The 23,204-nt window shown below is 39.5% G+C and overlaps 1 protein-coding gene and 1 long non-coding RNA gene across 8 annotated transcripts in view; both read right to left on the reverse strand.

The window, feature by feature from the left end:
- Positions 1 to 9,611: 9,611 nt before the first annotated feature.
- The window catches only part of SYBU (syntabulin), a 108,660-nt gene continuing 95,067 nt past the window's right edge, over positions 9,612 to 23,204 (reverse strand). For all 7 annotated transcript variants that reach the window (XM_079130930.1, XM_079130931.1, XM_079130934.1 and 4 more), the window contains 3 exons: positions 14,889 to 15,092; positions 13,015 to 13,164; positions 9,612 to 11,453 (listed from right to left, as the gene is read on the reverse strand). In XM_079130930.1, the coding sequence (XP_078987056.1) occupies positions 10,349 to 11,453; positions 13,015 to 13,164; positions 14,889 to 15,092 (1,459 nt within the window). In that variant the 3' untranslated portion in view covers positions 9,612 to 10,348. The remainder of the gene's footprint in view (positions 11,454 to 13,014; positions 13,165 to 14,888; positions 15,093 to 23,204) is intronic.
- On the reverse strand, positions 17,531 to 23,203 carry LOC306656143. Its single transcript, XR_013762427.1, has 2 exons — positions 18,693 to 23,203; positions 17,531 to 18,645 (listed from the first exon to the last, which is right to left on the reverse strand). It is a non-coding gene; the product is annotated as an uncharacterized lncRNA (long non-coding RNA).

Raw genomic sequence — 23,204 nt, forward strand, 5'->3', positions numbered from 1 at the left:
ACTGGTGACATATTCATATATGAACATAAGAAAGTTACATCTGATTGATTCTACCATCTTTCTTATTCCCTGTCCCCCTCCCTTCCCTGCATTCATTTCCCTTTGTCTAGTCCACCGATTTTCTATTCTTCCCTCCTCCCCTTATTGTGTGTTAGCATCTACATATCAGAACATTCAGCCTTTGTTTTTTTGAGATTGACTTATTTTACTTAGCATGATAGTCTCCAGATCCATCCATCCCTTTACTGGTGAAAGTCATAAAGTCATTCTTTTTCATAGCCGAGTAATATTCCATGTATATATACACCACATTTTCTTTATCCACTCATCCGAAAGGCACCTAGGCTGATTCAATAGCTTAGTTTTTATGAATTGAGCTGCTATAAACATTGATTTGGCTATATCACTTTAGTGCTGATTTTAAGTCCTTTAGGTATATACTGAGAAGTGGGATAACTGGGTCAAATATGGTTCCATTCCCAGTTTTCTAAGGAATCTCCATACTGCTTTCTAGAATGGTTGCACCAATTTGCAATTGTAGTCCCATCAGCAATGTATGAGTGTACCTTTTCCCCACATGCTCATCAACCTTTATTGTTACTTGTGTTCTTGATAATTAATTGCCATTCTGACTGGAGTGAGATGAAATCTCTGTAGGTTTTTGTTTGTTTTTTAGTGCGGGATACTAGGGATTGAATTCAGGGTCACTCAACCACTGAGTCATATCCCCAGCCCTTTTTGTATTTTATTTAGAGACAGAATCTCACTGAGTTAGTTAGTGCCTTGCTGTTGCTGAGGCTGACTTTGAACTTCAAATCCTCCTGTGTCAGCCACCCGAGCTGCTGGGATTACAGGTGAGAACCACCGCACTCAACTCAGTGTAGTTTTAGTCTGCGTTTTTCTAGTAGCTGGAGAAATGGAAAACATCTATTTTTTCATAAAATTTGTTGGCCAATTGTATTCTTTTGAGACGTGCCTGTTGAGTTCCTTTGCCCATTTATTGATTGGGTTATTTGGGTTTTTTTAATGTATGTTAAGTTTTTTTGAGTTCTTTATATATCCTGGAGATTAATGCTCTATCTGAGGTGCAGGTGGCAAAAATTTTCTCCCATTCTGTAGGTTCTCCAAGTTTTTGATTGTTTCCTTTGCTGTGAAGAAGCTTTTTAGTTTGCTATCATCCTATTTATTGATCCTTGATTTTATTTCTTGTGCTTTAGGAGTCTTGTTGAGGAAGTCAGTTCCTAAACCGACGTGATGGAGAGTTGGGCCTACATTTTCTTCTAGTAGGTACAGGGTCTCTGTTCTAATGCCTAGGTCCTTGATCCACTTTGAGTTGGTTTTGTGCAAGGTGAGAGATAGGGGTTAAATTTCATTCTCCTACATATGGATTTCCAGTTTCTCCAGTACCATGTGTTGAAGAGGCTATTTTTTTTTCTCCAATGTATGTTTATGGCACCTTTGTCTGGTATAAAATAACTGAATTTACATGGGTTTGTCTCTGGGTCTTCTCTGTGTGTTTGTTCCATTGATCTTCATGTCTGTTTGGGTGCCAATAGCATGCTGTTTTTGTTACTATGGCCCTGTAGTATAATTTGAGGTCTGGTATAGTGATGTCTCCTGCTTTACTTTTCTCATTGAAGATTGCTTTGGCTAACTTGGGCCTCTCATTTTTCCAAATGAATTTCACAACTCTTTTTCTATTTCTGCAAAGAATATAATTTTAGAATTTAATAGGAATTACGTTAAACCTGTATAGTGTGTTTGGTAGTATGGCCATTTTAACAATATTAATTCTGCCTATCCAGAACATGGGAGATCTTTCCATCTTCTAAGGTATTCTTCAATTTCTTTAGTGTTCTGTAGTTTGCACTATAGGTCTTTTACCTCTTGTTAGATTGATCCCCAAGTATTTTATTATTTTAAGGTTATTGAGAATGGGATAGTTTTTAAATTTCTCTTTTATCCAGTTATTACTGTTATTAAGCTTGAGCTAGGGATATCCTCCCTTGGCTCCAGGTGATAGCATATTTAACTGAACAGACATTTTAGAACTGATGATTCAAAATTCTACATCTGAATTCCTGGATAAAGACTGGTGATTGGGGAGATGATGGTAGCAATAGAAACCATCTGGATTGATCTTCCAACATCACTCTGGATCTAGCTCCCCCTATAGCATAATCCTAACTATAGCCGATTTTTCAAAATGGCTGTTTTGTTAATAATGCTGTTTATTCAAGGGATGGTTTGGGCCAGATATAGCAAACATTCATCTTTTGTTTAATCCTGTGTAGTTCAAATATGGGATAACTTCCTGCAATGATTTTCACAATCTGTCCCCTTGTTTAAAGGAAACCTTTCATTAGGTGTGGAAGAGGATACAACAGTTAACTAGTTGAGTATTCTAGCTGAAACCAAGTTGGGAAGGAAGCAATGGGCAAAGGCCTACAAAACATTCCAGGAAAGGCTACTGTCAGGTAAACTAGAGGGCTGAAGAAGGTGGTGATTATGAAAAGCATATTTGATCACTAAAACAAACTTGTTTCTGCCATTTCCCTAGCCATTTTTTTTTTAAGTTTCCTTGTCCTAATATGAACAACAAAAGCTAGAATTCCTTTTGTAATCAATTTTTTTTTATTCTTTTAATTGTTGTTCTTTACTTCCTACTTTTTATTTTCAGTGCTCTTAGTTATAGCCAGTTGGGTATGCTCAGTAACCAGCAAATTTTTAGAGTAGTAAGATGGTTTTTCACTAGAAGGCTTGTCTTCTAGGGTTGTAAACGGACACTCTATTCTAGGAAACTTTCCTCCTGCTTCTATAGATTTCTTTTGCATACCCGCTGCTAAAACTAATTCATAAGCAGCAACTTTTTCAGAGGAAACTGAATGAAAGTGAAATCCAAAATAGTCTCCCTCTTTCAAGGGACTTTTATGGCTCTTTCTGCAGGTATTTTCCTCATATATTGATCTGATCTGATAAGTTGAGGACTGCTCAAGGGTCCTTAAAACTGCTATAGAGATGATGTGACATTAAACAGCCTGCCCAAGTTTGTAAGTCTTAAATGGAGATTGTGGTTTCAAAGAATAGCTGAGTAGATCTAAGTGTTAAGTATAAACATTCACCAAATGGTAGTTATGAGTCCAATACACTTTTCACATTGCTTCTCACCATGCAGTGGTATTGACAGTCTCTTCCTTTCTGAAGGTGAGAACAGTTGACTGATCTTGCAATATTTTATGTAGTTTTCAATTAAACTAGAAATATAGTCAGAGAATCCACAATTATGATATACTATTACAATTTGGATCTTAAATGTCTTCCAAAGGCTCATATGGTAAAGGCTTGGTCATCAACTTTGCTATTGGGAGGCAATGAAACCTTTAGGAGTTGGGCTTAGGGAAGGAAGTTAAGTCAGTGGAGCGTGTCCTTCAAGGGGATATTGGGATCCCAGTCCTTTTCTTCTGCTTCCCAACTTGTATGAGGTGAGCAGCTCTTCTCTGCCATGTACCTTGACAAGTGACCATAGACTGAGATGATGAGCCAAAATAAATCCTCCTTTTTAGGTTGTTTATCTCAGGTTTTTGATACAGCAATGGAAATCTGACTAGCATATATGCTTAGCACTGTTTGAGTCTGACTTTATCAATGACTCTTAGCAGTCTTGTAAAGCATATATTACCCTCATTTCACATATAAGGAAACCACTGCTTAAGAAGTCAATTTTATTCTTCATTAATAGGAAAACAGCAAGCTTTGAGATCAGGTTACATCAGTGGTTACTCCATTTTATGTGCATTCTGATGTATAATTCCTTTCGAAGAAATGATGAGCTTCCAAAAATTAGCCATTAGAAGTTCTTCTCTAGCTTGTAATGAAGACAGTTGTTAGAAATTTTAGTGATTAATACCCGTTTGTGTTCTAAGTCTTATTTAATAAATTGGAAGAAAATTCACTTGGTTTTTATATTCTTATAAATGACAGCTATAACTGAATGATATGCTATATAATTATGTATTCACAGTTTATTTGGGTCAGATATTATAATCAAGGCAAAATGAAATGTGATTTATGTTTACATATGTGCAAAGATAGGCCAATTAGCTTGCTTCATTGAGTTCTAATTCTGATGAGGCCATGGGTTTCATGCCTAGGCAGACCAAGAATGTATGTAGTGAACTGCCTGCTACAAATGTTCCTAACTTTGTCTAGTTACCTTATTAATGTATGTCTTGAGGAATTTATAAAGAGAATGAATAGCACAGGAAAAAAAGTCCTTTCCTTGCATAGAAGACTCAAAAGGACATACTCAGATTTCAGTGGTATGTTGACTTATTCTAAGGCCAAGTTTTGTTCATTGTAATATCAACCACTGCCCCTTAGTTTCACTTGTTAAAATAGTCAAACCATAATTTAAATCCTTAACTCATATAGAAATGCCATTTCCAAACATGTTAACCATTACTGAATAAAAACAATGCTTATTTATTTTCTGGGAACAAAATGACATCATCATTAAATATTAGACCTTTTTTTTTTTTACTCACTATTTTATTGTAGTGCTAAGTGAAGAATGATGTGGATGAGAATATAGATATGTTTAACTTGACACATGAACATTTATAGCACACAAAAAATACCAAGGGCTTTTATTGCTTTGCAAGGCTGTGCAGTGCACCTGAATTTTATAATTGCCTAATCCATTTGGTTAGAAAGACCCTTAGGAGTAGTAGTATATTTTTTAAATCTTTTTTAATGTGCTGCTTTTAGGAGAACATAAAAATTATAAAGATTGCTTTCACTTTTAGTTTTCTCTATACAACCAACAAAGCAGAAATAATATGCTGGTTCAGAAAAGGGCAGTTTAGAATGCCAGCACTTACTGTTCACTGTAGAAAGAGAAACTGGCAAACTATTTCAAACACAGCTCTTTTGACTGCAGGGAAGGGAAAGGAGGTTCTTAAGGTGTGACACCTAACTTTAATATTCACAACTGAGAGTCTGAACATTGATTTACATAATCAATGAATGTCACCATAGCCCTAGATGCCTTACATGGCCTGTGTATTCTGGACAAATGAGTCCTATTTACAGTTAAACCAACAGAGCATTGGCAGACAAAGTTTTATATGAAAGGGTTACAAACCATTTTCATTAAGCATTCATTTGTTTAGGTCAATAGAGAATTATCTTCAGCATTAACCAGAATACTATTCCAGTGAACTGAAAGTTCCTATATATGAGCTCTTACAGGAATTGGCAACTTTCAGAGAGCCTGGTTTATAATTGAAGTGATTTGCAAGTTCTCAAAGGTGATATAGGAAGCTGGAGTTGTAGCTCAGTGGTAGGGCATCTGCCTAGTATGTGTGAGACTCTGGGTTTGATTCTCAGCACTGCATATAAGTAAATAAATAAATAAATAAAGGTTCATCAGCAACTAAAAAAAATCAGAAATAAAAAGCTAATAAAGGGATCATAGTAGTGGAAGAGGGGGAGGCAAATGGCGGGCCCCAGGCCTGGTGTCCCTTTTCCAAAAACTTCACTCATACGTTTTATGTGTTGGTTTTGTTCTATGTTTAAAACACTGTTCTAAAGAGATAAACCTTTTAACAAACTTGAATACTACTGAAATATTTTAATGCTTTAACAAAACTCTTCTGATAGCATTTAAACTTTTTCAAATTTTAACATTCTTTGGATTTATTGTTATAATCATTGTAACAATCATTATGGTAGGTTAGTGGTTACAGCAAAGCATATATTCTAGTGGTTTAAAAATAACACCTGAAGTTGAATGCATGCTGTAATATGAACTACTCAAGAGACTGAGGCAGGAGGATCTCAGTTTCTCAAGGACAGCCTGGGTAACTTAATGAGACCCTGTCTCAAAAAAGATCTGGAGATGTAACTCAGTGGTAGAGCACCCTGAATTTAATACCAGGTACCAAAAAAAAAAAAAAAAAAAAAAATTACCTGATAAAAACTTGTTTTATTCTATTTGGATTTTCTAATTGCTTTTACTCAGGACAGTTGGGAGTTTGCTAGAAATGGTTAATTTCTAGGTTACTGCTACGTTGTACACATTTTTGTCTGGCAAGTTTGGGAACAAATGAATTTTGTGAAAAGGATTCTCTGACTCAAAGTGGGGAAGTTACCCTAAACCTTTTAAAATGAAAAACCCTCAAGAAAAATATATCAAACCCAAGCACTTGGGCAGGGCCTATAGTAAATGTGAATCACAGGCTTCCTTTTTCTTCTGTAAATGTCAGAAACGCTTGGCATCTGAGTGCATTGTTTCTCCCCCTTTTTCTGAAGGGCTCAACTTGGAAAGGTCAACATATTCCTTTGGGAAAATCTTTTCTTATTAATTGGAATGTTTGCACACATAACTGTAGGAAATGTTTAACATTTGCTTTGATGGGACAGCAGTTTGATAGAATGAAATTGTTCTTTTTTTTTCCATTTTCCTGCCTGTTTGTGCATCATAGTCACCCAAATTACTGAAAGAACTCTGAGGTGTTCTTTGTGTGGGATCAGATCATCCTGTCCACAAAACCAGCCAACGCCTTGGGCTTCCGAAAGGCAAGCATGTTCCATCCTTTATTTGCTCCCAGGGACTCATTTTTGAGAAACTGTTCTGAATCAAAGCAGTAATTTTCCATAGACTATAAATGCTAATACTCTAAAGGAGTAGGAGTGGGATATGGAGATGAAGAGGAGAAGAAAAATGAATAACTGCTTCAGCATCTCATGTTTTACCTTTGTGCAAATTTCATCACATGTGGACAAAATATACAGTGTCCAGTATCTCAAATTTTGAGTTACTTTGTGTGTCTTTTGGTTTCTGTAGAGATATAGGACATCAAGACAACAAAGTTATTTGTTCTTGGTGATAATCTGCCTCCAATTTGGTAACATAAATGCATGTGGTCATGAACATTCTTTCTCACTAGAGTCCATTCTTTTGGTACATCTTGAATTGACAAGCAACAGTGCCGAACTTGGGCAGATATATTTGTTTCTGATGCCAAAAACAGCCTTATAATTCTTCTTAAAGTAAAAATGCCTTAATTTAGCAATGACTAAAAATAAACACTAAGAGGGACTTGAAGGAAGATACCAGTATCTAGGTATTAGTCTGAGCTGGACTATAGGAAGGAACCTGAGTCAGTATGGTGCATTATTTTGGAATACTTCCAATTATTCACCTCCAGAAATAGTTTCCCTTCTATTTCAGCCAAACCCCTCTCCTACTGACAGGATCTACAAGATGTGTGTTGTTAGTACAAATGTGTGTGTCCAAGGTACATACATTGGAATACAGGTTATTCCAATAGAAGCAATCCTAAACAGATGAACCTCTTCTTTCCACAAATGTCCTTATGCCCTAGATCCTATTACTTCTCCAGGACTTCCCTTCTTCAATTAACCCTTTTTCTTCTGTCAGAAATTTCTTTCCCTTCATTAGCTCAATCACTAAAGCATATAAACATTCTTTCTACTCTCAATATTGAAAAATAAAGCCCTTCGCTTCTTATCTCTTTGTAACTACCACCCACTTCCCTTCCCAGTAAAACTTAAATTTTTGCACAAAATTATTTCTGTTTTATCTCTTCCATTCACGCTTTAACCTGCTACAATCTGGCTTCCATGCCCTTTTCTCCAAAGAGTGTTATTTTGATGAGGTTGCTAAGCACTTGCTGTCCAAGTCAGTGGACACGTAACATTCAATGTCACTAATCCTTTTGGTAGAATATCAGCACAGTTGACCACTCTATTCCTCTTGAGTCACTTTCCTCTCTTGCTTCTCATAACACTACATTCCACCAAGTGTTCCTCCTACCTCTCAGGCTGCCTCTTTGGCTTTGTTGGTTCTTTATCCTCCACCTCTAAATGTGTAAGTACCACAGGACTCAAGGTTTGGCTTTTCTGTTCACTCTTGGATGATCTCATCTATTCTCATGGCTTTTTAATATGTAAAACCAAAGGATCCCACTTTTATAACTAGTTGTGACAGCTCCCATGATTTTCACATTCATATATGTAGTTACTTACCTGGCATCTCCACAGATTTCAATAGACATCTCAAGTTTATTTTCCTAGCCAAGCTTGGTCCTCTTGAACTCTTAACATTCTCATAAAATGGCACTAACATTAATCTAGTTGTTCAAGTCAAAATTCTAGGAGCCAATCTTAATTTCTCTTCCTCACAGCCTACTTCTCATTTAATCCATCAGCAGATCACATCAAATTTATTTTCAAGCTATATCTTTTAATTATTCAACTTAATCGCCAAATCTACTTCTATCCCCAAGTAGTCATAATCTCATCTGCACTATTAAAATAGACTTTTAAGTGGTCTTCCTGTTCTCCCTCCTATCTACCTACAATTCACTCTGCATATAGTAATCACGTTTTTAAAAAAGGAAAAAAAGAAGAAATTTATGTCATTGTTCAAAATCCATCAATATTTTCTCATTGCTCTGCCAATAAATTCAAACCCCTATCACAGTTTGCATGACCCCATATGAATCAACTTCTGTCTACTTCAGCCTCCCTCTTCCCCCTCACTCTGCTCTATCCATTCTAGCCTCCTTGATGCTCCATAACCTATAAAGATCTTTTCTAGCTCAGGGTCTTTGCATTTGTTCTTTTTGTAAATTTTATCCATATCTTCACATGATTGACCTTTTCAACCATTAGCATGTTATTTCTTCAAAGATGGGTTCCTAATCTTCGTCATTCTTAAGTCAAATGCTTTATTTCCTGCAAAGTACCACTCTTGAAAACTATCTTTGTTGGCATGTACCTTCTTTCACAGTCATAGAAAATCAGCTCCCTGAGGGCGCTATGGACGACCAATCTAACAAAGCATCAGCATGTGAAAACCCAGTAAGTAGCTGTTGGATTAATTTATTCAACAATGATAGTTGGACCTCTTAGTATATGGCAGCTACTATTCTATGTTCTGGATATACATCTGTGGACTAAATAGAATAAAGATTCCTGCCTTATTCATAAATATATCAAGGACAAGATGGGTAATAACCATGACATAGAAAGTTTTTAAAAAGTATGAAAAACAAAGTATGTTTAAAGGTAATAAGTGCTATGGTGGAAGAGTTTCTGGGTGAGAAATGTGGCTGCTCATCCCAGGTCTCCTCCTTTTGTATGGTAAGATAGAAAAGTATTTGCTTTGCAGCAAGCACTTGAAATACTGGTTTTTGGAGATGAACTGTGAGATCCTGAGCAATTTTTCTCTTTAAGGCTTAGCTTCTATAAAGTTGAATATTATCCATCCCATAAGCATGGTAAAAAGAATAAGTGAAAAAATACAGATCAAATATTGTCTCATCCCTTCCCAGCACCCACCCTAACTCTATCACTGCAAGGGAAGGAGGATAGATGGTACTACCACACTTGCCATCGCCCATGCACCTAATATGCTTACTGAACACGTGGGCAAACAAATCTATTTTTTGTAGAAATTATTTTTTTTTCACATCAAGGTAGGAAGTTTTCACCTTTATTAATTATTTTACCTTTTCTCATTTCTTAATTCTATTTTTACGGATTGATAAAGGTGGACGATCTGCTATTAGTTTATTCTTATATACAAAAGTAAACAATTGTTCTATAGGAGGATAAAACCTTTATTTAAATGGAAACACTAATCTTTATTTTCATCATGCTTAAGTGTGTGGTTACAAACAATCTCCAGTAAAACACTATATAGAATAAGCAAAAAAATAAGTTAGTACATTGTAAACTTACATACAGTTTTATCAATTAACAAGTTTAAGAACAAACAAGCCATTTAAGACTTTGGAGCTACATTTATTTAAAAACTGCAAACAGTCAAACCTTATCAACCCCAAGTAAGACACTAAAGAGCTATTCAAGACTTCTTCAAATCAATTACACAAATACATTTTTATTTTTGGTTACAGTCCCCTGCTATGCACAAGACCATTGGAATGCTGGAACAGTTACACATTTTACAACGGCACAAAGCAAAGCAAGGAGATAACATGCCAGCCTTGGAGAAGCTGTCTTGAAAGTGCAAACTTTGCATTTTCTCTTCCTGAACCACTAGGATAATAGGTACCTCAGACGACACGGGCAGGGTCATGAGCATGCTTTCTATACCACACTGGTGGGACATTTACTGGAACCAGGTCTCCATGCCTTTGAAGATACCTCCGGTTTTAAACAGTGAACAGGCTTCAACTAACTATAGTGCAAATCAAATACCGAGGAGCAAAACGAGAGAATAGAGACTGCCACAGATCGACCTGCTGTTTATCTACCTGGCACACAGGACAAATTGGCACACAGCAAAAACTTCTATTTAGGTTTTGATATGGAAGGCGGTGCGGCGGAGGGAATGCAGGGCAACCACACAGCAGCCTCGCAGCAAGGCTCCGATGTTGTAGACCGGATCTACTCCCCCCCTCTGAGTACTGAATGCCCACAGAACAGTGGGCACCACAGGGGCAGCCACAGCCAGGAGATCCACCAGGAAACTGCTGCTCCAGTACTGTCTCACGACACCCCCGGGGGGCAGCGGAATGATGCTATCCAATCTTTCTTCCACACAGGCTGAAAAATCCAGCTCTCTCATGAGGCGGTTGGCGCGGTCTTCCATAGCCACCTTGCCCAGCGGGGTCTCCACGGGAGACAGAAGGATAGCTGAGTTGGGATTTCTTGGAGTTAAATCAACCACCAAAGCTGAGATGGACTCTGGGAAGCTCTCCATCGAATCAGCCCCAGACTCGTCAGGGGAAACTGAGCTCGAGGGACAAGGGTCCTGGAATTTGAGCATATTCTGAATGAGCTCAGAGACAGCAGGGCTGAAGAGCACCACGTCGGTCTGCACTGCCTGCTCCGCCACAGCGATGCCCTCCTCGCGGCCCACCCCCTTGGGGGACGCCTCCAGGACTTTGACCCCGGGGGTGGAATGAACAAGCTGAAGTTCACCAGAATCTGTGGTGGCGGTTGTCACCATCCCGTCTAACAGATCTGTGCTGTCGGCCATGCTGTCTCCCACCAGCAGCTCACTGTCGGCCCCCTCCTCTGTGACCTGCTCTTCCAGAACCAATCCACCTGCCGTCTTGCCAAATGGGGCGTTTAGAGGTAGGCTCTTCTCCGGGGAATCACATGGTAAGTCTAGACACAGCTCATCCCTCAGGGAGCCATTGTGCGCCATCTCCATGCTCTGAAGCAGAGATTCCAACTTCTTGTTTTGGATGTTTATGTCCACAAAATATTTCTGAATGCCTTTATCCTTATCAGCCAAGCTGCTTCTCATTGTTTCAATGACCTGTTTGAGCTGTTTAATCTCCTTCCTGGCCTCCTTGAGTGCCAGTTGGGCCTCAACCCGGTGGCACTCTTCTTCAATCCAGTCGTCCCTCATACGGGCCAGCTGGGACTTGAGCTCCACGATTTCAGTTTCCCTAGAGGGTCGGCAAGCACCGTTAAGAACAAAGTGAACTTGGAACCAGGCAATAAGCAATTCTGACACACAGCCTGGAGCCCAGGCTTTGCCACTTCCAACACAGAGGTTAAAACCACTTTGGAATGATTTTGTCAGGTATTAGTTATGACTTTTCACCAATTATAAACTAGCTAAAGTAATAATAGTGACCAGAATCAGAATTAAAATAGCTACCATTTTTTTAGAGTACTTATTGTCAACATTTTATGAACTACTTTACAAGCATTATCTTCTACTCAATATTAATATTTGAAATTTTATTATTAGAACCTCTTAGCCTGCTTTTATGTCCATAGCCTTCCATTTCATAATACTTATAAACAGCTGTGGAAGGAAAGTTCATTTTGTTTTTAATTACCTATCAAGGACAGAAGCTGAAATGGTAAGTTTTAGCTTTGAAAACTGTTCTGATCATATTCCAACGATAACTAAAATGTTTTTAAATCATAAAATGCTACATGTTACAAGGACTTTGTAAAAAGTTACTTACTCCATCTCCTCTCAGGTAAAACGACCGAACCAATCCCACACTAAGGAGAATCTATGCTATTTTTTGGGTTTTTCACAAATCTTACCATGAACTCCTCACATCATAGACCAAACAATCCCAGAAAGTATGGTATGACTCACTCCAGAAGTGAATTTGGGACTCAAGTCTATTTTGAACAGGTAAAACATCAAATTAACTTGGAAGATAAAAAAACAAAACAAAACAAAAAAAAAAAAACGTCCTTCTCACAGCCTATAATATTATCTGCCCAGTTTTATCAGTCAAAGTCATTGAGTCTTCTCCCTATCCTTGTGGCAGCAGAGGCTGGGGCTGCTCAAGAAGCCATGTGCAGGATCAGACCCTGAATTCCCAAGAGGACGCAAACAACACCCTCACCCTGAGCTCACATCTACCCTGAGTAGAGCTCTGTTAATCTGTCCCAAAATATTCCAGGGGAAAGCTATCAAGCAGAAAAACTGGCTTGCCCCCAAGATGTCAAAGGTCTTTTCTCTCTGAGATAAGATCTCTCAAGCATGGGCTTTTCTGTTGTTGTGTATTTTTTTTTTTTTAACCTTAAAGCTTGGCCAAGAATAATGAAACCTCTTCCTTCAGCCCAGAAATAGCTTGCAGGAATCACAATGCACGCAGATATGTACTCTCTTGCTGAGATAAATAGGGTTGGATGGGGCCATGTGTGACCCATTTTTCTGGAAGTACAGAATTGTTCCTGCAAGTGTTTCTGCCATTTAAAAATAGTCACATACACACCCAATTTTTTCATGTTGAAGCTGTACACACCCAGCAAAAACAGAGGGGCCCCTCTAACCTACTAGACCCCCTGAATTCCTGAAACAGTTAAACCCTAAAGAAGTATGAAATGGCTCTGTTCAGAGACCAGCTTCCGAAATTCGACAAACTAAAATAAAATCATTTTTTCTTTTCTATTTTTCTTTGTAGTTTGGGTTCACATTTCCTTTCAGGGAAACAGAAAACTGTCCTAAACCATACTGTGCAAGGACTACAGATTCACCTTTCATGAAGTCGGCGTTCGGATTCCTTCAGCTTGGTCTTCAGGTGTCTCACTGTGACTTCTTTCTGCTGCAGAGGAGTCAGATACTGCTCTGGATTTGGGGGTTTGACACCATGGTTTTCACCACAAGACATGTACCTTCCAGACCTCCTGAAACAAGCCAAGTAATGAGATGTTACTTTCTGCCATTTCCTTTTCCATAGAAAAGAAAAGTAACACACTGTGATAGACTGAATGTCTATGTCCCTCAAAATTCATATATTGAAATCCTAACCCCCATTGTGATTATATTTGTAGATGGGGTCTTTGGGAGTAATTAGGTCATATTTGTTCCCTTATAAACGAGACCCAAGAGAGCTCTCAAGCTCTCTCTTTCTACCTTGTGGGGAAACAAAAGTTGGCAGTCTACAATCCAGAAGAGAGCTCCCCAGAACCATACCACTCTGGCATCACAATCTCAGATTTCCAGTCTCCAGAACTGTAAGAAACATCTCTACTATGTATAGATTTTCCCATCTATGGCACTTTATTATAGCAGCCCAAACTAAGACACAGCTGATGGCTTGAGAAGAAATGGCAGCCATGCGTTGGGGTCTTAAACTTCAGTAACAAATGAGCTTACTTCAGAAGGTGGACTATAATATACCTGTCAATAGTAGTACCATAAATAACAGAAAATTGAGGTCTGCGTGAAGGTGGGGACGATGGGGGGGGGGCAGATTTTCTATGGCTTAGGAAAGATCTCATATGAAACAATGCACAATTATCCACAGGCCTGGGCTGTCAGTTCAGAGTGACATGCTATTATATGAAAGGGCAATGAATAGAGTGGGGAGGAAGCCAACTTTCTGTGCAGTGTGCTGCTGCCTAAAATCCAGGTTGCCGAGTGGAATTCAGAATGTTCTGAAATCAATCCCTGGTGTGAGTGTGCTGATTTGGCACACTTCACATTTCTTATGAAGGGAACAAACCTTCTCCGCTCTCATTAGCATGTTTTGTGAGAGAGGTGCTTCTACAAACACAGTCCCAGCAGGAATCTTGGCCTCTCTCAGGCCCAGCCAGGAGCTGGGCTGCTGTAAGAGAGCTGCCTAATGAGAACAGGGACTAGGACGAGAAGAGAGGGCTGCCAGCTCCTTCCTTGACTCTGGACCTAGTCCAAGCCACTGTGCTCCCCTGCCTCCTGTGCTTGTACTCCCTCTGATGCCTGTGTCCAGTTCCCAACCCTCGAGCCCTCCTCTCTGGTCCCTTTGGATGTGCAGTTCCTTTTTGCTACTCCACACTCCTCCCTACCCCATATTATTAACTCCTTCCCTTCTCTACCAATTTCACTTCAATTTCATTTCCTTAGGGTGGTCTCTCAATCCCTCCAGCCTCAACTGGACCCCTTCACCATCTTTTCACACTCATACAGCAGCAAATACTTGCAGAATAATCTGTATTTGTTTTTGTCATTAGATGGTTAATGTCTTTCTCTGAGCAGTGAGCACAAGGCCATTTCAGTTCGCTGTTCTACTCCCAGTACTTAATATCATTCGTGGAACTCAGAAAACATTCAGTGATTCAGTGTTGGAATGAATTAACACATGCACGCTTCCTTTCTCTGCTGAGGGAAATGAGTACTTCCCTCTGCTGCCACTGTGCCATTTTTCCTCCCTGTTTGGACTGTTGGACCTCGTTAGAGACTGTGGTTTGTGCTCTTTCTGTAGCAGTCCTTGAAGGATTAGTTTAGTGTGGGAAAGGAAAGAGTAGTGTCTTGTTACAAAATAGGGCAGGGCATAAAGAGTTGTACTTCTTCTCCTTTTTTTTTTTTTAAAGAAAAATTTCCAAAATAGTATAAACTAAGAAGCATGAATTAAGAGGGGAACAAGACTCACCTCATGACTGGACTGCAGTCACTTCCTTTGTAGGAGCCTGAGTTGCTACTGCTTGGGGAGGAAGGGGCATAATTGGGATGGATATTAATTGGGCTCAGCTGATTCCTGCACAGCATGGACAGAAGGTCCTTTTCCCGTGGGGATGGAGGACTGTTGCCAGACTTGTGTGATGAGGCTCCATTACTTCGCCCATGAGGACCTCGACTGAAAGAAGAGCATGACAGATTTTAGAATTCTTGTTGCCAGAGCTCTATGCTTCCTAGCTGCCAAGTTCTGAGCTGTTTCCATCTACCACACCCTTCCACCATGATATTTCGCCTCACCTCAGATCCAAAGTTATAGAGTTGGCCAGCCATGAACTGAACCTCTGAAACCATAAGCCAAAGTAAAGTATTCTTCTTCTAAGTTGTTCTTGACAGGTCTTTTGGTCACAGTGATGAAAAACCTGACTAAAATGGAATTTGGTACTAAGAAGTGGGATCACTGCTGTGATGAACCTGACCATGTGATTCAGAAGCCTTCGGAACTGGTTTATGAAAGAATTTTGAAAAGCATACAAGCTGGAAAAGCTTTAGAATGTTGTAAGTGGGGCTTAATGAGAAATTCTGGTGAGAGCTCAAAAGGCCAGGATGTTGACAGCGCTGTGAACAGTAAAGACTGTGCTCGTAAGGTTTTGGAGAGGAAGGGGGATTGTATTGGAAATTGGAATAGAGGTCATTCATGTTACATTCTGGCAGCTGTCTACACGTTGCCCATTCCTGAGACTTTCCATAAGGCTGAATTTAAAAGTGCTGGACTAATTTCCGGTGGAGAAAATTTAAGGCAGTACTGCATTCAGGCAGTGGCATGAATATTACCGAATGCTTTTTGTCAAGTTTACTGTGATAATTAGGAGCAGAAAGAAGAGCAGAAAGATTTGAAAAGCTTTCAGTTTGGCCAGCAAAGTGCAAGTAAAACTGGTATGGAAAGTGTGATTGTTATAGAGATTATAGCCACATCTATCTATATAGCATATATCTTTATATGCTAAGTACTTTACTCAGAGACAAGAGGCAAGATTTTGGCTTGAGGGTATCTCAAGAATTAGCAAGACTGTACCCATCTCAGCCTCAAGGGTGTTAAAGTAAAAATTCATTTGAGAAGATACCATGGGGGCACCCTGCTTGCACAAGAGGGGCCTAGGGAATCTTTCACCGTGTTTAGCTGCCCAGGCCCTCAGAGGTCACTGCAGCTATAGTCCCAGAAGGCCTGGATACTGCTCAAGATGATGGCAAACCTTGCTGTCAACCATGTATCGTGCTGGTTCTGCAGGAATGCATGATGCTGGAATTATGGGAACAATTTCAAAGAAAGGCCTGGGAAGCCAGGCAATGTGTAGTAGGGTTGGAATCCCTGCAGGCAGCCCCTTACAGGATGATGCATAAAGATGTAAGAAGGAAGGTAAAACTTCAGTGCAGATCCCCAAGATTAAAAGATATCAGTAATGTAGAATGTTTGCTGAGGAAAGCTGCATGAATTGAGCAGAGACAAACCAAGTGAGAGACCATGTGGACTGTAACTAGCAAGGTCATACACAAGCCTTTTGGAAAGAATGCTACACATGAAGCTACAGGGCTTGTTTGCTTAGCTGAATTTTGGTCTTGTTTTGGTCCCATTTCTTCTTTCTGTTTCCCTATTTATCCCTTTTAGGATGGAAATGTTTACTCTGTGCCATTATATATTGGATATATGTAACTTGCATTGATTTTTACAGGGACTTATGCTGACAGGTTGCCTTGAATCTCAGAAGAGACCTGACTTGGACTTTTGGACAATGCCAAAACTGTTAAGCCTATAGGGATTCTTGGAAATTGTCTAAATGTGCTGTGCATTATGAGATGGGCATGGGCTTTTGGGGTCCAATGGTGGAATGTTATGGTTTAGATATAAAGTATCCTTCAAAACCTCATGTTTGAGACAATGCAAGAATGTTCAGAGGCGAATTGATTGGATTATGAAAGCTTTAACTTAAATCGGTGGATTAATCCACTGATATGGATTAACTAAGCAGTAACTCTAGGTAGATAATGTGTGGGTGGAGGAAGTAGGCCCCTGGGGGCATGACTTTGGGATTTGTATTTTGTCCTTGGTGAACCGAGCTCTCTTTCTGCTTCCTGGTTGCCATGTCCTGAGTGGCTGCCCTCTGTCACTCCCTTCCACAATGATGTTCTACCACACCTTGGGCTCAGAGCTATGGAGTCAGCTGACTGTGGGCTGAACCTCTGAAACTGTGCCAAAATAAACTTTTCCTCCTTAGAAAGCATTCTTGTTGCTAGAGATGCTCAAGTGCCAATGTCTTACCCCTCACTAAAGCTAGTTACCACTGAGAAAATCCAATTCATGGAGTCCAGAGGGACAATCTAATTCTGATGCAAATAAGCCTCATAAGCAGCCTAATATTTTCCCCACCTGCCTAATATTTCCCCTACTGGCCTCATTAGTACCTCTCTCTTAAATAGTTTCTGATCAAACAGCTTGTTGTGGATTAAACCCAATTGACTGTTAGGAACACACATCATGTTAAATACTGATTTGGCTTAGGTTCATTTTGGCGGCTGTTTTGAAGATGTGGTTTTTGTCCCAGTACATCTGTTTTGGTTGAAAAATATTTGAGTTTGGTTTATGTTGGAGTAAGAAAATTAAGATGATTCATCTGGAGGATAATAGGAATGGAAATTGCCCACAGAAGCGGAAACAGATGAAGAGGCTACCAGAATGTATCAAATCTATAATTTGTTTGTTTGGTTGGTTGGCTGGTTTTGTGGTACTGGGGATTGAACCTAGGGGGACTGTACCACTGTGCTACATTTCCAACCCTTTTTTAATTTTTAATTTTGAGACAGGGTTTTGTTAAGTTGCTGAGGTTGGCCTCAAACTGGTGAGCCTCCTGCCTTAGCCTTTCATGCCCCTGGGATTACATGAATGGTCCACCACACCCGACAAAAGTCTATAATTTTAATCACTTTTTTTTTTTTTTCTTTTCTGTCCATCCTCAATGACTTAACACAACCTAAAAATGTTGCAATAGTCCCCTCCTGGTACCCCTGTCTCTTGCTCTGTTCACTCCAGCAGCAGGTTGATATGTGTCTGGAGTGATCTTTCTGAAATGGAATTTCAACACCACTGTCCTCCTCAAAGCCCTTCAATGGTGTCACACTGACTCCAGAATGAAGGGCAGCTTCCTTAAGATGGCTCACAAGGTCCAGTTCACCTCCCCTTCCAACCCATCCTCACTAGCCCTCCTTCCTTCTTCATACTCTAACATTCCAAACAACCTAGTTTCCTGAAGAATTCATGCTTATAATCACCTTTATGTTTTTGAGCTTATAATTTCTTCTGTCTAGAATGTTATCCTGCTCCCTTCCCTATGTCCCTGGATACTAGGATGTCTCCTACTTCAGATTCAGAGAAAGCTACTCCAAGAAGCCATCTTTTACTTTGTCCCCTAGACCAGGGCAGGTGTCTCTCCTGGGTATTCCCTAATATTCTGCTAGTTTCCAGGATGAAAACTGTCATGTGGTGTCACCATTGCATATTTCCTTGTTTTGCCTGCTGGACTGGAATTCCTTGAGGGCAGGAACACAAACTGTTCTTACATCCCCACTACTTCCTGGCACATGGTAGGTACTCTCTGTAAGACCAGTGGATTTGAGTCCTTGCACTGCCATTTATTAGGCTTATTAGGAACATTGTCAGGTAAGCCTCTCTCTCTCTGTCTCTCTGTCTCTGTCTCCGTCTCTCTCTCTCTCTCTCTCTCTCTCTCACACACACACACACACACACACACCCTTTCTGCCTTACAGAGTTGATGTGAAAAATCAAAAAGTGCATGTAAGTGCATTTGAGAGGCTAAATGCAACTGAACGGTAGGCTAGTATTATAGGATCTACTTGTATGGACTTTCCTGTTAATCTAGTTACAGAGATTTGACACCCACTAGTAAAGCGAAGTATCTTGAGAATGTTGAAATTGCTTAAACAGGATAAAAGTTTTAGTTTTAGTTTTATTACTTAATGGCATTACAAAAAAATAGAGGAAGAAGATTCCTTTCATATGGTAGTACTTCTTTTGGACATTCCCTTCTGTTTGCAATTTTACTTACAGCTTTATCCAACTGACACATCTCAATGAGAAATGTGTACAAATGTGAATGTGAGTGTGTGTGAGGGTAAACTTGGCATCAAAACCTTAATTACTTATTTAAAATCAAATATAATTTCAACTAGCTGTCAACCCAGCAAATCACATAAATGAAACTACCAAATTCTAAAATTAAAAGTTCTTTGCTTTTGAAATCATCCAAATGGATTCTCTCTCATTTTTGTGAGAAGGGGACATTTTATATGGAACAGATGGGCTCCATGGCTTTGGGACAAACCAACTTCAGCAGGAAGAGCCTCATGAGTAGCTAAAAGAAACATTCTGGCTTGGGTTTTCTTTTCCATGCTTCACTTCTAAGCCTGGCACCAGCTAGACTTTTTCTTAATATGACTACAAAATATGAAGAATTAACCCTTACACATTAGGAGAGAATATCAAGAGCTATCCCTAATTTTGACCCAGGGAATTCTGTTCTGAGTTAACCTTCACTGAGGACCTCCTGTGACCCTGATGCTGTTTCAGATCCTTTATGAACTTCGTTTCATTTCACTTGACCATTATCTACAAGGTTGATGTGGTTATTACCTCCCCTTTACATGTGAAGTAACAGGCTCAAGGAAGATAAATGGTCCAAGAACACACAGGTGAGCAGAGATTCAAATTCAGATCTTTGTAACTCTACAGAAATGTCTCCTACTTCACAAAAATGTAATACATTCCTTTGGGCCTGTAAAGAGGTATATTAGGTACTGGCTATGCATGTGGTTACCACCTGAAAAATTTACCACAATATACATAGTACAACAAAGCATCAAGGTGCATGTGATAAATTAGATGAGGATTTTTGTGGGAATCCATTTGCTACACAGAACAAAGTAAAGGTTCTTCAAGCTATGAAAGATTACTAAAGAATAATCAAGACTTCATATATATCTCAGAAAAGAGATTATGAGACTTTTAATAACCAGCCTTTAAAAAAGAAACTACATGTTTAAGGCTATTAGCTCTGTTCCTTTCATTTCTGTTAGCTGAAATGCTAACACATATAAGCACAAACTCATCATTGGTGATGATAAAAAACATTTTCAAAGAGGACACTGGAATTCCATGTTTGTCAAGGTCAGGAACAGGCCAGCCCTGTGCTGGTCTCCTCCTCCCACCCCCAATTCCTTGGTCTGGTGGGCCAGAAGAATGGAGTGCACAGAGGAGAGGAAATTTTACCAACCCTGCGCACTTCTTGCATACCTGAATAGAGTGGAAAGTACCATTATCCCCCCATTACCATCACTGTATCTACAGTAGCAGCAACAGCATCACCGCCCACAGCCTCATTGTTAGGGGTTACACTGTGTCTCCCACCCCAAGTTCATACATTGAAGCCTTAACTCTCAAGATTTTGGAATGTGGTTTCATTTGGAGACAGGGCTTTTAAGGAGATAATTAAGTTAAAATGAGGCAGTTAAGGTGTGTTCTTATTCAATTTAACTGGTATCTGCATAATCAAAGAGAATTTAGACTTTAGACAGACATGAACACAGGGAAGACATTAAAGACACAGAGAAGATAGTCATCTATAAGCTAAGGAGGGAGTTTCAGAAGAAACCAGTCCTGCTGACACCTTGATCTTGAACTTCTAGTTCCCAATATTGTGAGTAAATAAATTTATGTTTAGGTCACCCACTCTGACATTTTGTTTTGTACCTCTAGCAGACAAATACAATCACCATCACCATAATCAAAATCATCAGTAGTAGCATGTCTATTTTATTTTCAACTAGTGAAAAAGCAACTCTCTATTGATTCTTTTACTAAGTCTGGACACCTTATCAAGCAATCAAATACATCAGCTCACTTAACTCAGTGAAGCAGATGTATTATTACCTCACTTTCCAGAACAAGAAACTGAGGCTTGGGGTCAAATGCCTAATAAACAATAGAGGCTGTCCTTGAGCCCAGATTTGTCTGACCCCAGATTTCAAGCATCCCCTCCTCCATTTCTGATTCTGAACAAAACAGCAGTTTAGTTTAAGAAAGGCAGTTCCTTAGAAATAAGAGTGAGGCTTCCTTAAATTTGTAAGCCTTTAAAGGTTTGCCTTTAAAGTCATTTGTGGAGAAGAATCTCAGCTACTCCCCTCTCCCTCATGCTCCCAACTCCTTCACCAAATGCTAACCTTCCTTTGCCACAGGAGGAACCAGACGACTATAAAGATCACAAGCTACTATTGTTTGGCATGGATACCCGGTTCATCTACAGGAATCACCATCAACGTATGGTCCCACAAAACACAGATCATCTGAAATGCTTGAGCCCCTCTGTCACTGAAATCTACGATGGCACTCCGTGCCTGCATCTGATAAAGAAAGGTAAGGAGTCAATTTCAATTTTTCAACTATTAATTACTATTAAATGTGTGAAGTCTATTACTGTTTGGCTGCCAGATTCTAGTATAAGCATCTATATGATTTGGATGCAATCATATTTGTATTATGCTTAATATGTCAATTTTTGAACACTTAAAGAAATAATGAATTCCAAACTAGAACATTTTCTCTAAGGTCCCTCTGTATTATTGAAATGACCCTGGAATTGAACCACAGACCCACATACCTTTGAAATGCTTAATAAAATTGGCTTCTTTTTTGGCCTATGTTCTTTGATACCTTGTACCATAGAAATGTGCTAATTTCCTGAATGGGTGAGATAAATGGTTGACTGTCAGAGCTAGTCATATCTGATTTACACAGAGAATGTTTATATTCACGCCCTGTGATGCCAGATGCACTTTATTTCCAAAAGAGAAGGAATCTGAGGATAGAGTAATTGTGTTTTTTCACTGTGGACTTCACTCTTTTCTTACACATTTATCTAAAGCTTCAGTTTTATTTTTAACAATAAAATTGTGCACTGGGGGTGTTGCAGGTTTGACATTAGACAAACCTGCTCACCTAGGAAAAATAGGCAGTATTTGCTTACTGCTTTCTGGAAATGCAAGCTTCTGGAATCTACATGTTTTTGTTTTGTTTTGTTTTTTCTAGAAAGGGATCTTGAAAATCATATTGTCCAACAGTCTTTTTACAAATTTGGATATTGTGGCACAGGAGAGTCAAGTGATTTTAAAATGTCAGAAGAAAAGTGATCTCTAGGTGGTGGTAGGCTCATTCCATCTCTCCCTCAATGTTCCTTCTCAGTGTTCATCTTATTACTGGGGAATCCTGGGACCAGTCCCATTATGCTCTCTATCCTTTAACTGAAGGGTTTTTAAAATAATTACATTATTTACTATTTGTTGCTTTTCTTGCCCCACTAGAAAAATATAGCTTGCATGGAGTCTTGTTTACAGCCTTATCTCTAGATCCTGCCTCATGGTAAAAACCCAATGAATACTTGTTGAATGAACAATGACACAGGTGGCAGGTAGAGATTCCCCCTTCTGCTAAATGTGAATGGTAGCTTCTATTTTCACACAGTCCTCTCAGCCAACTCAAATAACATCAGTGGTGAACATCTGATTATGCTTACTGTGCCCCCAGCACTGACTCAACCAAAAACCCTATGTGGTAAGTATCCCTACAATTCTATTTTACAGATTAGGAAACTGAGGCCTAGAAAAGTTAAGTAACTTGCTCAGGGCCTGCCACTCCAACCAAGGTGGCCCAGCTGCAGAGCCCACATCTCAGCTACTTTGCCCTATTCCTTCTTGCCATGGTCCCTGCTCTCAACCATGAACTTTACACTTTCTTCACTCCTTCTCCAAGAACATGCTGGGAGTGATCAGGGGTAAATGCTTCCTTCACAAAGATGAAAAATGGAAACTCAGCTAGAGGAAAGAGGCTTTACAGCTAAAAACGATGGACTCATGAAATGGGAGACTAGTAGTTTGATCCCCAGTGAGCCGACAGGGCAATGAGGGAGAGAAGGCAGGGGATGAGTGGACAACAGAGCTGAAGACTGGATGGGACACAGCTGTGGGGGGACAAGACAGGCTCTGCATGACTACAGGAAGTGTTGAAGGGAAAGTGCCCAATTGCAAATCACTCTAAAATACAAACAACCAAAAATAAAAATTTCACTGAATAATAACACATACAAATGGATGGTAATCCAGGTGCTTCTGTAGAAACATAAGGTATGGGCAAGCCACCTGTAAAACGTCTTAATTACACAGCAGGGAACAG

Source organism: Sciurus vulgaris, assembly GCF_902686455.1.
Source record: "Sciurus vulgaris genome assembly, chromosome: 1".
NCBI classification, from domain to species: Eukaryota; Metazoa; Chordata; class Mammalia; order Rodentia; family Sciuridae; genus Sciurus; species Sciurus vulgaris.